Here is a 17,031-nt window from a genome sequence, read left to right on the forward strand (position 1 = left end):
ATTGTTATTCTAATTGCTACTGGAAACTGTTTAGAACCTTCACATAAAGATCAAGAAGACCAAGTACTGTTTTATCTATATAGAGTCAGGCATTGTCTATTCCATCCCAGAGGGTTGTAAAGTTCTCCCTGAAGCTCTAATGCCAAGTTCTCATGGCGAACTTTCGGACAGCTCCCAAGTTATAGAAGAAAAAGTGAGATCTGTTGAGATGCTGCTGCTGAGATTTTATTATGAGGGTTAGTATTTGCTTAATGAAAGGTAGCTACTCCCCAAGGGGTGGAACCAGTTTAAAGAGCTGAAGTCAACCAGCACTGACTCATAATTATGAGGGGCTTAGGGAGGGAAGGAAGGGAAAGGTGGATGGATGGAAGGTGTGGGAGGAAAACAGAGTTTAAAATACTTACAGGGACATCCACATATTTTGCAGCTGCTTTCACCTTAAATGGGAAAGGAGAGAATAATTAGGGGAATTCTTAACTGGTGCACAAGTACTATGGTAACTGTTAAAAGGAAACACAAGAGAACTCATACTTACAGTGAAGGACAGAATGGATGAGAAGAAAGTGCCTTCGTCATACCTTGACAGCTTCGAAAGCACCCCTTCCAGCACTGAAACGAACTGCAGGAGAGTTCACAGTGAGTGTGAGAACGTAGTCTACGAGCAGGGAGGACAATTTGTCAACCAACTTTTACACACACACACACACACACACACACACACACACACACACACACAATTTTGTAACCCCTGGATTGGGAGTTGGGTATCCATGTATGTGGCCCAAGAAAGTTCTTCATTAAGTATGGCTAAGAGGAGCCAAGAGGTTGGACACCTCTGATTTAAACCATAAATAAGAATTGCTTTCAACTTTAACACAGATGCTTATAAACCATGGCAAATAAATCAAATATCCATCATGCATGACTTGCCTAGAGTACAACTTTTTCTACATATACGGAGGAGCCCGACAAGCGAAGACTGAGCAGTAGAAGAGAGGTGTGGCATTCAGGGCTTTTACAATATTAGAACAAATCTAGCATTCCTTAAATTAAGCACTTATCAAACTTTCCAATTGTGACACTCAAGTATCATCCCTGTTTCCCGAGGGTCAGTCCAAGGCAGACATCACCTCTTCTACTAGCTACATGTGGATGTTGGTGGGCAGATAGAGAAGAAGTGGGAGCCAAATTACTTCAGAGAAATTTCACATTTTTAAAACTTTTCTTTTTCCTCTTTGTTCCTTCATTTCCTTCCTTCTCTCTCCTTCCCCCCTCTCTCTTCTCTCTCTGTTTTTATGACAGTGTGTTACATGTCCCATTCTGACCTTGAACTCCTTATGTCATAGAGAATGACTCTTACCATCTGATCTTCCTCCTTTTACCCCTTTTGAATGCTGGGATTACAGGCATGCACCACCATGCCTACTTTATTTGATGCTGAGGATCAAAACCAGGCTTTGTACATGCATGGTAAGCAAGCATTCTACCAATCTGACTTACACCCTAGACTCCCCATCCCCAATCTCTCTCTCTCTTTCTCTCTCTCTCTCTCTCTCTCTCTCTCTCTCTCTCTCTCTCACACACACACACACACACACACATAACATTTACATACATTCATATATTCATTGTTGGGGTGTGTGTGTGGGTATGTCACAGTATGTGCATGGAAGTCAGAGGACAACTTGTGGGAGTCTGTTCCCCCATCTAATTTAATACATGGGTCTCATTCAGGATTCAATTCAGGTCATTCTGCTTGGCTGCAAGCACCCTAACTTGCTGACCCATCTCACTGGCCAATTTTTTTTAAATTTCTAGAATATAAAAAAAAGTAATCAGCAATATAAAACTGGAAAATCTTGTTCTAATGACTAGAAACATATTTGACATGAAGATCAATGGAAAAAATAAAGTAATAAGAACATATTACCCTGGTTCTTTCCTCTGTATATCTAAAATAATATGCACTATTGACAAATTACATATTCCCGAAGGGAAAATACTGACAAGGTTTTTTAAATACGAAAAGGGAAATTAACGAAGGCTGGTTTTTGTTCACATAGCAGCTTCTGCAACAAAGTGATAATAGTTCCAGGGACATGACTTATTGGTCTCTGGTGACCACAGAACTCACGTTGAGTGCACAGGAGATAATGTTTTCTCTATGGCTGATCAATTACTGCAAAATAGTTTATGCAAAAGAAACGGAAACTTCCCTGTAGGCTTCTTCACCACATCATTTGTGATATGATGTAAGAACGCAGAAACACAATCGTGCAAACCGCAGCGCAAAGGTGTGCTTCTCAAAGAGAACTGCACTCGGCTGCGAAGCGATCTTAAGAGTTCTAAACAGGAAAACTACAAAATTATAAATTACTCAGGACTCAAAGTCTACTTACTGCGTTCTTCCTGACCATTAAGTTGGGACCGACTGCCTAGCTTAACTTAATGTGGTTTGCCAAGACCCAGAAGCCCAATCCTCCAGGGCTCTGTCAGACCACGGGAAGGGAATTCCAGACTTAATGGCCCTCTGTGGAAAATGCCTCATCTCTTATAGCTCAAATCGGTAAGAGCAAGTGTTTGCCAGGTGATCTCATTTGCCATGAGGAGAGACAACTACTATGGTTACCGACAACCAGAGGCATCAAAGACATAGCACCTGATCCTTGGTGTGTGCAGTCACTGTTCACACAGGTGAATAGGGCTAAGGGTAAGGTAGAGGCAAAAATCCTACAGAGGGACGTAGAAGATGAAGAGTCAAGTTAAACCCTGCCGCTGTCTGGATATTAGGTTATTGTGTTTCTCTTGCCTCATGGGTAAGATGAAGATTCTCACTGACAAGGATAGCACCAAGAACGTGGAGGTCATTAGTATGAAAAGATTAAAATTAGAAAATATTAAATAGGAAGTTTTTGGGTTTTGTTTTCAAGACAGGATCTCCCTGTGTAGCTCTGGATGCTCTAGCACTCACGATGTAGACCAGGATGGTCTACAGACTCACAGAGATCCACCTGCCTCTGCTTCCCAAGTGCTGGGATTAAAGGCACGTGCCATTATGCCTGATGAACAGAGAGAGTTAGCGTGACTGCTGTGATTAGCTATATCATAGTCGTGAGTTTTCTGAACATCTAGGTAAGTTAAGTAGGCTTGTTCAGTGACAATGGATAACAACGGGTTTGGCTCACAGACAGATAGGTGTGAGTTAATGACATCTATGTGGGTGTCCATAAAGGTGGGAACGGATTCGAGGCTGTCGGACCTCTTGAGTCCTGCCTGCTTTGAGCACACTGGGTGGATAACATGGGAGAAGAGCTTTGAAGATAAGTGGTCTGCCCAAGAGCCCTCGTTCTTCACCATCGTGCCGCAGAGCTGAGACTTGAGATGATTCGGCACGTGTGTCCAAGCACCTAGGAAGTGTCGGCTGGATGTCATTTCTGTTATTATTATCATTAAGCCCCCAAGACAGAAAAGACAAACGTGAAAGAGATCTAGGCTTTTCTTCTCAGGCGTATACAAAGTTGCGGAAGAAAATGACACGAGCCCGAACGTGACATTAGCCAGATGTGGCTGATTTGGCTGGACACACAGTATGCAGAGTGGGAGGAGAGAAAGTCTAATCGAAGGACTCACAGTTCAAAATTAAAAGGGAGATAACTCCACGGTGTAGGGTTTGGACTGTGTAACAGCAGAAATGGAACTGACCCTTAGGAGGTCTCTTGGATAGGAATTGAGGGAAGGAGTTTTTCTCTTGAGGTGCGTGGTAGCCAGCCTGGTCTTCTCTGCATGTACAGCACTGCTGGACTACAGCAGAGTAAATCCTACGCGTGGGCCTCAGCCCCGTCACACACGGTGGTTCTTTGCCTCTATTTCAACAATAGTAGGAAGCCTCTGTTTGGGTTCCTCTCTGTCCCAAATGGTCCCCAAGGAGGCACAGACACAGGAGAGACTCCAAGGGCTTACCGAGATTGCACCCCTGGGACCAACTAAGTGAGACCCACAGTTCCTACAGGAAGGTTTTCTTTGTAGGATTGTTGTCAAGGCCCACATGGTGGAAAAGCTGCCTTCTGAGTCAGACTTTATTAAAATCTAGATTAGTAACAGCATATTTTTCCCCTTGGCTTTTAATTGCACAAAACAGCAAGGATCCGAAGAAATGCAGTTAAATGCTGCGCCTCCTTGCTGCATCTTTAACTGTTTCCTGTGAACTTTCTCTACACAGCGCTGGGAGATTATAAATACTTATGGCTTTGCCTTGTGCTTTCTGCTCTCCTGAGGGTGATGGGTTGGAACGAACGCTGCAATTTCTTTGTTTCCCTGTTCTTTATTGTGGATGTCATGCACTGGGTTTGTTTGAGTAACATTTAACACTTGGAGTCTGTCTGGGTAATTACTGCCTTTGCCTCATGATACCTACTCCCAAGGAAATGCAAGACGAAAAGCACTCTGAAATGACTGTTGGAATAGAACGAGGAGTGCCATAAGATATGGTGGTTTAAATATCCTGTTAGAACAGGATATAAGAGTGAAAAGGACATAAGAGTTGTTGCAACAGGCTGCATGATTCCTATATTTGTAGCAGGATATAAAAACCGTGGATCCTGAGAAGTGATGGGGCCTACAGACTGCTGGGGTTCCTCACAGGGTTACTGCTTTTTTCAGCCATGAAGTAAACAAGTGGAGGATGCATTGTTTACACAGCAAACTTTAAAACTTTCCATAGAAAGCATAGCCATTCATAGGAAGAGTGATTGCGAAAGAAATGCGTGCTATTCTAGATAAAAGCCAGGGAGACTTAGGATGTTAGCTAGTAGAAGTTTTGCTGTTAAGATCGGGACTAACCAGTATTCAAATTTCACATGCAACCAGATAATCAGAGCTGGAAAGAAAATAGGCTTTCTTCTTTAAAGAGAATGCCACTATCATGACGGCTCATTTTCTCTCCTCTCTCAGGAACTGTGAATCAGGTCCTTGCAGCTTTGTTCTGACTTTGAAAACATCTGGATCACAGACAGCTGTGAGAAGGATGACTAGTGCTTGACAGAACGCATTTTTAAATACCTTGCCCTGCAAGCATCCAAAACACCACACCTAGCCCAGCTGTGATCAAACTCCCTAGACGGCCTTTCCCTATTGTTCCCTCTTCCTTTGTTCTCCCCAGTGCAGTGACCCGGCCTTACTTTCCACCTCTCTTAGCCCTTAACCGAGTAAGCCATTCCTTTTAAGCACACATCTAGATTTAACCAAGTACCTTCTGCATATATGGCATTGATCCTGAGAAGTAAATTTAATCGAAATAATCTTACCACGGTGAGTTGGCAAGATAGTTTCATTAGATCATCAAGGCAGTCAGGTCATGTTTTTATTCTCTGCCTACCTTATTTATCAGAGGAGTTTGGGATAAAGCACTCTATGGTCTCAGAAAGAATATATATATACATATATATATACATATATATACATATACATATATGTATTCATTCACACACCATTTTATGAACTTTATACGCAATGACAGAGTATTTTCCTCCAATACCTCCTTCTTTTTTCCTTCTCAAACATATGTGAAGATCAAGGAAGTTGAGCATTATCACGCTGTTCTTTTAATTCAGATTAAAAGTGCTTCAATAATGGGGGTATGTCCCGACAGTTGTTCATTTTCTTTATTATTGGCTCTCTTAATTCTTCATCCTGACCAACACCCCTTAGTTTTTCTTTGGTATCCTCAACACTACACCCAATGAATTCATCACGATCTCCTCAACTTACAGACGCTCTCCTTGCTACCTCTAGCTGACTGTCCAAACCAGTCTCGTGCCATGCATGCCTCAGTGAAACAAACACCCAGTGGGCGTGCCCTTGGGCTGACTGGTACACCCACAGGCAGGATAGCACTAGAGTGTGGACTCACCATTCTTTCAAGTAACCTTCGTTACTTCTGTAGGGTGTTGTGGAGGGGTTACAGGTTTAGTGGCCACCAAGGGTCTACTAGTATGTACCTTGTAACCTCGCCCACCTAATTTCTCATCTGTGAATGGGGAAACTGGGATATGGGTGTTGGGTTCATCCTGAGAGATGAAGCCACACAGGTGGGGCTCCAGACCCCCTTTCAGTCTGAGCAGCTTAACTTCAGTGAGTGTTATATTTCGCTTCTCTTACTATCTCAAATTGGCCATAAACATAGTATTTAGTGTTCGATTTAGATTTAGCATTCCACCTACCATTTTCACCCCTTGGTCAAAATGCTCTCAATTCCCCTCTGCTGGGAGCACATCTGTGTCATGTTCTTCCTTTAAGCCTGCTTTTCCCCTTCTCCTCTGAGGGCTCCAGTTACAGCACTTCAGGCCTGGGAGTAACAGCTACCGAGGGTGCATCAGTTCAAATTATCACGTGGGTAATTTCAGCCCGAATATGTCCCCTCCCTCCTTGACAGCCAAGGATCTCCACTGGCATCTACCCTGCCTACCTCAAAGGCAAGCTCAGTCGTGCTGTGATGCATAACGCCCCCACGATCTCTCCCTCCGCATCTGTTTCTCTTTGCAGGGCACCCGAACCACTGAAGGACGCTTTATTCTTTTCTGTGATTCATGTCCTAGAACTAAGGGTAGCCCTCGCTCTCGCTGTTTGCTGCCTCTGCGCTAGACTTAAAAACCCTGCTCGCGGTGTATCTTAAGTGCTTGGGATTAGCTTCCTAGAGGTCAAAGTAACAGCCCTCTGTCAAGGCTGTTTGCTACAGGCCATCAGATGAATCTCCTAATAGAGAGCCAGGTAATTCTTCACCCTGCCTTGCACCTCTCCCTTCTTCCAGTGACTTCCTACTGCTCTTGGGATCAAGGCTCAAAACTCCTTAGCACATCCCATCAGCTTCTCCTCACCTCTTACAGCTTCATTTTACACCAGGCCCCAGTGCCTGCAGTGTCTCCTCCCTCACCGCTATGCCCCTCCCTCTTTTTCTGGCTGACTCCTTCATGGTTGAGAATCCCGTTTCTTCTGCTTGAGAAAACTTGTCCTCCAACTACACAAGGCACGGTGCCATGTGGTTTATGACACAGCCCGCATTTGTCTAGATTGTACCTTAATATTTGTGAGTTCGTCTCTCCCGAGGGGTCAGGAAGCTCCCCAAAGACCAGACTTTGTCTGTTTTGCTAGCACTGTAACTCTGGCATCCAGCACGCGGCCCGGCACACAGATGCATCGTGAAAATCTGCCATGCTTCAGGATCATGAGTTTCAGTGCCTTTTCTCTTGTCCCTTTGCACGAAAATCTTTTAAAACACTATGCGGCCTCACGGAAGGCGATTTATTTAATGTTCCAGGTTATAGACAGAACAACTCCTTTTAACTCACTCAATGAACACTCACTGTTATGAGAAGCACTCTGCGGAGCATAAAGTATAACGGGAGACAATGAGCTTCTTGATTTCAAAAGACTGCATATGAACACATGGTAAGCGACGGAGGAAAGTGCGGGTGACATATTAAATCTGCCTCGGATGGTGAGATGGCCTCTGGGAGGGCGATCATAGGCTATTTCAGCAGAGTTGTAAAAGGAAAGGAAGAAAGAGCTTCAGAGTAGGGATCTGGCTTGTGAAAAGGCACAGAGCCTCATCAGGTAACTGAGAAATCACTAGGACCCTGGGATGTCAGTAAGAGCGCTGCAGGAACAAAAGTGATTAGAGTGAACAGACTTGGAGGTAATGCCTAGTGTGTGTGCATACGTGCGTGCATGCGTGTGTGTGTGTGTGTGTGTGTGTGAGTGTGCGTGTGCGTGTGCGTGTGTCTATGTGTACCTCTCCCAGAGTATCTTCTAAGGATTCTTAGGAATTTGTAGTAAAGGATACCGGGCCAGGTCACGATAAGGACAATGTAGTCTCACACACTGCATTTGTCATGAATATTGCTTCTAGTCAAAATGCACCAATAACCACTTCTTGTGGGACGTTAACAAAAACTAAAATAAAATAAAATCAAGTGCAAGCTACAATCTAGAAAACTACAGCAAATCAACAAGGCACAAGCAACAGGGAGTACCCCGAATCTGTGACACACGTGAGGATATCACCTACCTTGTGTTCTGAAAGGCACTTTAGCTACAATGTGGAGATCACTTTAGCTACAATGTGGAGATCTACTGGGCAGAGGGGAAACATGGTATCAACTTGCAAGGTGTGGACTTAAACATGCATTGAAAAGAGGGAAGCAGGGAGTCAGATGTGGCAGGAAACAGAACGTCCTGAAGACTGACCCAGTCTGCTCTCATGTGAGGAGGGTCAGAGGGCTCTAAGACGGTAGGGATCCTGGGATCAGGATGTTTTTACAATGGGGTAACCAGCAATATCAATGGACTCAGGAAATGCAGAAGAGAGACACTTAGGTTGGAGGTGTATGTGGAGGCATACAGGAGGCCACTGGGAATGTGAACTTGTAAGTAAAAATATGAGCAACATTAGGAGCATGAATTCATATTTAAACAACACTTAAAGCATCCCAACTTCTGCCCTAAGACTATCTGCATAAGTTTATACTAACAGATGCTCCTTCATAATACTGTACCAATCATATTAGTAAATATGAGCAATTCTGGTAAATGATATTACCATATACTAATAAGTACTTCTACCTTATAATTGAAGAAATCAAGCCACAAGGAGTCTGCTTGGGTACGTCAAGATGTGACAATTAACAGGGGGAGTCAGAATTCCAGGGCAGGTCTGAGGTTCGAGTTTAGCCATGATTCATTACTGCCCTTCACAGGATCACCAAGAATGCAGCCAAGAAAGTCCCAGAAATGTGTAGAGTAAGTTTAGAAGGAGACCAAGGAAGCCCGAGGAAACCAGCAATAGTCGCTAAGCAGAGAGAAGTATACAAAAAGGAGGAGGAGCTTTCCTACACACACATGCTCAATGCTGTGAGAGCAGCAAGACATCGGATAAGGGGATGTAGACGTGGAACCGAAGTCAGGCAGCACAAAGGAAGGAAGCGTGATACACAGGAACCGTGTTTACCTAACACGCAGAGAGAATCACACACATACTGAAAGAGAGCTCTGCAGTATGCAGCGAAACAGAAGCAAGTGCCTGTGAGTGGGAGGAGTCTGAGATATTCCGTTCTCAGGAAAGAGGGAAGGAACTTAAGAATCAAGGAGGAAGTGCTGGGAGAGCCAGGAGCAGAGAGGAGCAGAAAGCAAACCAGAGAGCAGTTGCAAACCCAACTCCAGATGCCCAGGAAAGAAAGGAGACCTATACCGTAAGCATCAAACTAGCCCAGAGAGCCCAGGAAGCCCAGGAACAAGAGTGGTCCCAGTCAAAGGACAACCCCAGTCTTACAGGCTTGAAAGCCAGTGCCATGCACTCCCTGCAGCACGACCTGGCTTCCTGGCAGAGACCCATGACATTGGCATCATCTCTACGGTGCTCTATCTGATGGTGGGCCTACTATCAGTGGTCAAACCATGCTGCTGCTATATCACCATGCCCGAATGCCTGGTGCTGGGCATCACCACGGAGACAGATTCTGCTTTTTGTTTTGTTTTGTTTTGTTTTGTTTTGAGGTTTCTCTGCATGGTGCTGTCTGCCCTAGAACTCACTCTGTTGACCAGACTGGCCTTGAATTCAAGCGATCTGTTAGGAGAATCAGGAAAACCACATAAACAGTAAGTTTAATAAGGAGACAGAAATAATAAAAAGAAACCCTAGGATAGAGATCTATAAAGGCTGAATTGGAAATGAAAGTTCAACAGATATCTGTAACAGTCAATAGAGGACAAAACAAAATTGTCAAACTACAAAAAGCCCAAGTCATCTGAAAACAGCATCCAATCAGGACAGTATGAAAGAATTCAGGGAGTGCAAAGACTCTTTCTCTTTCACTGTATGTTATCAACATGAGATATTTAATTTTCCCATCTTCTGCTCTTTCTGATGAGGCCATTATAAGTTTATCTATTCTAGGTGTTTCGAGTTAGATGGTTAAATAACCACAGCCGTGATTGTTCTTAGTGTAACAGTGTAAAGTGCTTATCTCTCTCATCTGGCTGCGACCTTGAACCCATTAGCAAATGACTTCTTGACCTCTTTAAGTCCTTGGTGCTATCTTCCTTCGTAAGCTCGTGATTCTAACCACACATCTATGCTTGTAGCCATGCCTCAGGCCTTACATATGCTACCCACAGCCATCTGTATTGCTTCAGCTGCATATAAGTCACACAGCTGCTAACCGGCAAAGCTGTCAATTCTTTATTTTCATGTATACAATGAGGTGTCATTGTCTATCAAAGGTACTCCAAACAATGTGGAGAACATTTTTTGGAGTGAAGTTGAGATACAATCTTGCCTGTCTGGGTTTAAGGGTAGATATTCAGTTCTAGGGGTGTCATCCCAACACACAGGCTAAGTTCAAAAAAGACTGAGGAGACTCAAATCTTCTCTGGAAGTAAAACCAAGAGCATGGATGGGATATACGTTATTCTGGAAAAGAACTGTTTTTCAAAGGGAAACACTTCCAAGAAACAACAAAGTTCTTCACATATTCAATCAAACCAATCAACCTCCACATTGTTGACATAGTGCCAATTTTCTTGTTTAAAGTTTTACTTAAAACTGAAACAACTGTGCATGCATGCGTGCATTCGTGCATGTGTGTACATGCGTGCATGTATGTATTTATTTGCTGGCTTTATATATACCACTCAGGCACCCTGACACTAAGTTACACCCCAACTCACATTTATTTTTTTTAACTACAATTTCATACTCAGATATTTAGAAATATGAGAGATACGTTTATGAATTCTCACTTGAAGACTATGTCTTAATTGTACCCGCAAAGGTGAATAAATGATACGTTACCTTTGAAACCAGCAGCGCAATGACTTCTTTCACGGTGTTGTCAATCAAATCATCTATTTTTGAATGGTACTGTTGCTAGGTTTTGAGAGACAAAAATGCATCAGTGGTTACAGACATGAATTCTTTGTTGGAAATCACAACTGCTCTAAAGCTAGTAGTTACGGCATATCAAGTTTACTTAAAAATGATCATTTTGAACATTAAAAGAACAAAGCTGAGACAAGGATCCCTCCAGTCAACACTTTTTACATTGCGGTTGGAAAATTTTCCCATGTGCGCTGCTGAGTTAAGCAGCTAATGGGGTTATTACGGGGATGAATTGAGTTCTTATCCTTATTCAGGCAAAGGAATGTGAAGGGTACTTTTTGTCTTCTCCTCTGTAATGAAGGTGGCCCTGTATTTTTCTAAAGGGTTGGTTTAGCCAGAGAAGCAAAAAGACTGGAAAAAGATTTAATTAATACAGCATTTCATGTCTGACAACGCTCATTCATAAGTTATTTTCAATGTGCCGTAGAAATAAAATGCACTCCTAATTGTTCTCCCTGAAAGGACTTTTTTGTCATCCCGGGAGCTGCAGTGTATACAATTCTTACAACATGCTCAAGCAAGGGCAAAATTAAAACTTCATCAACAAAAGGTAATAGAAGGTAACAAATTAATAGGCCATAAGAGGTATAACGAGACAGCATTACTCCCCAAAGTGTTATTGCTGCTTCCTCATAAACAAGACATCTTTAAATAAGTATAAAAAAAAAGATGTATTTAAAAGGAGACAACCCTGAAGGAGCCCTGCTTTTGCTTCTTCAGAGAGATCACTAGATGGTTCAGTTCTTAAATTAGCAGAAGACGTGGCTTCCACGGCATATCTAGGTACATCTGTTTAAACGGTAATTCTTTCCTCGGAAGCATTTATCTGACAGCAGATTGTCCCCAATGGCCACTTCACAGAAAATGTGTCTGCTTGTAAAGACTAACCTTGTCCTGATGATTCAAGGCTTCCAGGAACTGGGAGCAGAAGGCACCGACTAAAAGTACTCAGGGCAGGGTAAACACTAGACCAAGTGCACGGCTGCTGGCTCAATGGCTACCTAAGGTCTATGATTTTGAAAGCTGGTCTGAAAGTCTCCGCACAAAACAAAACAGCAACTCATGCCTAGGAATACTTGGGAATGATCTTCACGCCCTCAAGGGCTCTAATAGTTAGAGTGGTAATCATTTACTCTTGTAAATAATAGGAGCTTCTAAATTATTTATTTATTCATTCTTTCTTTCTTTTTTTCTTCCTTTCTCTTTCTTGCTTGCTTCCTTCCTTTCTCTCTTGCTTGTTTCTTTCTTTCCTTTCTCTCTCTCTCTCTCTTTCTCTCTCTCTTTTTTTGCTTGCTTGCTTTCCTTTCTCTATGTGTAGCCGTGTGTGTGTGTGTGTGTGTGTGTGTGTGTGTGCGCGCGCGCACGTGTACGTGTGTGCATGTGTATTGACCCTGGTCTCATATTAGCCACATGCACATAACCACTGAGCTTTCTGGTTGTGCACTGCTTGTTTAGTTCACCTAAAGCCTTGCTGACTCCCAAAGTTTTCTTCCCCAGAGGACAAAGGGGATGGACACAGTGGGTATATTTATACTGCAGGAGAGCTGGACTTTTGGCTGTTGGGCTTGAAAATGGGAGAGTAAAGAAAGACAAGTTGAAGCAGAAGAGAGAAGTTTAGTCAAAAGGGCTGACTGGTCGGTAGTGAAGACCCACTTCAACAGTTAATGCTCTGGGTCATAGACACGCTTCAGAGTCAATGGAACAGTTTCAGCGTTCAGACTATGTGATTTGTAGGGCGAGACCCAACAGATAACCCGTGCATAAGGCTCTCGCAGATCCAGTCAAAAGCAGCTCAAATGACTAGGTGGTGAGGGAGCTAATGCAAAGAAGCTCTGCCTCTCCCCTTTCACATCTCCTCTTCCAGACTTGTGTCTGTGCGGCCCAGAGGAAGGGAATGGCAGTCATGGCCCCACTGTGCAGCCCAAGTGCAAAGCAGCACAGGAGATAGGCATGCAGCTCCCTACACCCCACTAAAATGGAAAGCACTGTACATCAGGGAGGTGCTACTGAGACATCTAGACTCTCAAAGGTGCTCTTAAATATGCCTTGGCCTCGATGCCCTGCTTGCTATAGAGCTCACAGTTTAGCCCTTTAAACCTTTAGGAAATGATTTTATTTTATGAACTCTTCCTATGGGTATACCCATACCACATGCATGCCTGTGCACTACTTCTGTGCTTGGGGCTGCAAGAGGCTAATGGAGGGCATGGATCCTCTAGCACAGTAGTTCTCAACCTGTGGGTTATGACCCCTTGGGTATAGAATGATTCTTTTACAGGGTTGCCTAAGACCATCAGAAAATAACAGATATTTAATTATGATTCATAAAATAACAAAGTTACAGTTATAAAAGTAGCAACCAAAATAATTTTATGGTGGGGGCGGGTCCCACAACATGAGCCACTGTATTCCAGGACTGCAACATTAGGAAAGTTGAGAACCACTGCTCTAGAAGTGCAGCCAATGCTTAACCCCTGAGTGGTCTCTGTAGTTTCCCTATTTTAACTCTAAGGAAACAAAATATTCTCAGAATGCTGTCACATGTCAGACAATAGAGGTCTACACACTAAATTTTTTGCATTGGATTAATTCTGGCAATTTTTAAATCAGTGATAGCCACTAAAGAAGCCATTTCTATTCATTTTATTGAAAGGCTCAGAAAGTCAATGGACCTCAGTAGTTATGACATTCTGATAACGTCCAGTCATAGGCCGTTAACCTTCTTTGATATCCAATCTGGACATAGGGCAGGAACAGAAAAGAAAGGAGTAGGAAGAGAGAGGCAAAGATTAAAACAGAGACTGAAGGGACACCCATTCAGAGCCTGCCCCACATGTGGCCCATACATATACAGCCATCCAATTAGATAAGATGGATGAAGCAAAGAAGTGCAGACCGACAGGAGCCGGATGTAGATCGCTCCTGAGAGACACAGCCAGAATACAGCAAATACAGAGGCGAATGCCAGCAGCAAACCACTGAACTGAGAATGGGACCCCCGTTGAAGGAATCAGAGAAAGAACTGGAAGAGCTTGAAGGGGCTCGAGACCCCATATGTACAACAATGCCAAGCAACCAGAGCTTCCAGGGACTAAGCCACTACCTAAAGACTATACATGGACTGACCCTGGACTCTGACCTCATAGGTAGCAATGAATATCCTAGTAAGAGCACCAGTGGAAGGGGAAGCCCTGGGTCCTGCTAAGACTGAACCCCCAGTGAACTAGACTGGTGGGGGGAGGGCGGCAATGGGGGGGTGGGGAGGGGAACACCCGTAAGGAAGGGGAGGGGGAGGGGGATGTTTGCCCGGAAACCGGGAAAGGGAATAACACTCGAAATGTATATAAGAAATACTCAAGTTAATAAAAAAGAAAAAAGAAAAAAAAAGAAAAGAAAAGAGTAGAAACAAAAATAGATTTGTAAGCATGAATGAAGTTAAACTGAAAAAACAAATGGATTAAGAAGTGTCTATCTTTAATGTATTACTCCAGAGGTAAACAAATACGAAGGTCGCTAGATTTACACAGTATGGGAATTTGTTACTATGAACTCAGTGCATCATCTTGAAACATGAGCCAGGGTACAGTGTGAACATCCCTATTTTATGTATCCGCTCTGCAAAGACAGAGGCCATGTGTATAGCTTGTATGAGTGTGCCAATATAATCAAAGGAACGCTAGTAAGTTATCGAGTAGACCTGGGGACTTCCGAAGTTTAAAAAGGAACAGTCTGAATTATGCAATAGAAACAAACATAATATTTCTGCAAAGCTATTTTTATTGCCTAAGCTCAAACTGCTATGTTGCTTTCCACCTCAATGAACAGACATCATTGTTGATAAAAAGTTGGAGTGTCTTTTGTCCTCAACTATAGAAACTTCTATAAATGGTGTGTGTGTGTGTGTGTGTGTGTGTGTGTGTGTGTGATATGTGTGTGCATCTGGGTGTATAGGTGTGCGAACACATGCATGTATGGGTTAGAGGACATTGGCCATTCTACAGCAGTTGGTCACCTTGTTTGTTGATATGAGGCCTGTCATTGGTCTGGGGCTCTCCGGTTTGCCTAGTTCTGCTAACCAACAAGTCCTAGTGGCCATTCTGTTTCTGCCTTCCTGCCCTCAGAGAGCAGACCCACACTGCAGAAAATTACAGGGGGCTTCAGGGGATTGAATCTAGCCCTCATGCTTGCACAGGAAGCACTTTCCTATATAAGCATCTCCTAACATCTATAAATTCTGTTAAAAAACATTCACATTTTTTACTTTAACATATTCTTATGGTCGGACTGCTACTCCTGAGTGCCAGTACTGGACGTTGCTCAGCTGCGAGCTGATTTCTTTTCCATATCTGCCCTCAAAAGCAAACAGGTTACGCCTTGCTTCTTCTGAAAATAAATCTCAATTTACATTTTGACAACCATTTAGAAGGCCTTGCCTCAGAGTCCAGGCACATTGAAAATCTTGGCATCGCCACACTCAGGTGACTATCATCATTTCACTGGCTTGTTCACATGCAAATACACAGAAATGGAGACTAAACAAATGCTAGGTCAACCTATACTGTGGCCCTGCTTTTAGGATGCATTTTAGTAGGGTTGGTTGGCTTGCTCCGGGAATGGGAACATTCTCCTTTAATTGATAACTAATCCTGTAAAAGAAGGACCTCTTGCTCCCCTGAGCTACCCCATTCATTTCTTTACATTCCCACGTCCTCATTCTCAGCCAATGAGGCCACAGTGAAGTGATTCCGAGGGCAGATGAATGTCTACAGCAGAGACAATAGTCTGTTTCTCTACAGTAACGGATAATAAAGATTCTAAACAATGTGGTGGTATGATGATCTCAACATCTGTCCTGAGGGACTGGCCTTGAGTCTGCTGACTCATTATAAACATCTGTCACCTGAGTAGACCATTCACTCACTAATCACTTCATTAAACCCTATTCTGGGCCTTGGAGAGCCACTTTGCATCACGTGGAACGTAAGAAAGCAGAACTGCACCCTGGGAACACAGGCGGGCCTTTGATGTGGTCAGGAATGGACAGTTTTTAATTTCATCAGCGTATTAATAACTGATTACCATAGTCCAGTGAATTAGCTTCATTTCAGCTAGGTTTACCTATGTAGTGTATGTTTTACATGGTCCTGAAGTGTCCGGTAATCTAGTTTTGTCAACAACTTTGTTGCTTAGATAATTATTCAGCTGTACATGTAATAGGTGTACTAATTTGCAAGAATTTCAAAACCTGGTGAGAGAGAGACAGGCAGAGACAGAAACACAGAGAGAGACAGAGAGACAGAGACAGAGAGATAGAGACAGACACACAGTGAGAAACAGAGGTAACTGTATCTACTGGAGATATAAGACCACATACACGATCCTTTTCCTTTCAACTTGTTTACCAGTTTTCAGAGCTGCTAATAGGTTTTACACCTGCACATTCTGAACCACGTTAATTGTGTGAAGCTGTAGGGAGCTAATTGTCTCTGGCGAGAAGGTACAGGTGGAGACACCATGAACAGTAGCAGCTTCCTCTTCCAACCGCCTCACTTCTTAACGTAAAGAGTCATTTGACCACGTGACTGTCATTTGTAGGTGCAGGGGCTGCTTCCCTTTTTCAATGCTTGAATGGATTGTTTCTTACGGGGGAGAAAAATTAAAGCAGTGGTGGTTAATCGGCTGGTTAGTTTGCTCGACAAATATTTACCAAGTGCTTGGAACATTGTCAAGTATCGTGTGCATGTTAAAATAAGAACCAATGTATTCAACCGGTATTTATGGGAAAGTGATTCCATAACCTAGATGAGAAGAGAATGGGCTTATGAAGATACGTAAGATAATGTTCTCAGATCTCAAACAGTCAAGGTTTGCATCTGGATATAGAAAAACATCCAGAGGTGATTAGGGGCTATTGGCACTCAAATCAGGTGCTTACTAATTTGGATAATTAGATAATCAATCATGTTGTACGTGATCAGGCAGTTATAATTACTGGGAATTCTGTAACACTGGCAGATCAGTTACTTACACACACACACACACACACACACACACACACACACACACACACATATATATATATATTTGTATGACCGTATGAC

The 17,031-nt window shown here is 43.1% G+C and overlaps 1 protein-coding gene across 14 annotated transcripts in view; it reads right to left on the reverse strand.

Moving 5' to 3' along the window:
* The window catches only part of Cadps2 (calcium dependent secretion activator 2), a 535,166-nt gene that overhangs the window by 47,244 nt on the left and 470,891 nt on the right, over positions 1 to 17,031 (reverse strand). For all 14 annotated transcript variants that reach the window (XR_015685524.1, XR_015685523.1, XR_015685522.1 and 11 more), the window contains 3 exon segments: positions 10,844 to 10,918; positions 536 to 619; positions 405 to 437 (listed from right to left, as the gene is read on the reverse strand). Coding sequence is in view for 10 of the 14 variants with exons in the window: in XM_087657185.1 (XP_087513311.1) it covers positions 405 to 437; positions 536 to 619; positions 10,844 to 10,918 (192 nt within the window). In the remaining 4 variants the exon portion in view is untranslated.

This window comes from Rattus norvegicus, chromosome 4 (assembly GCF_021556685.1).
Source record: "Rattus norvegicus strain SHRSP/BbbUtx chromosome 4, alternate assembly SHRSP_T2T, whole genome shotgun sequence".
Taxonomy (NCBI): Eukaryota; Metazoa; Chordata; class Mammalia; order Rodentia; family Muridae; genus Rattus; species Rattus norvegicus.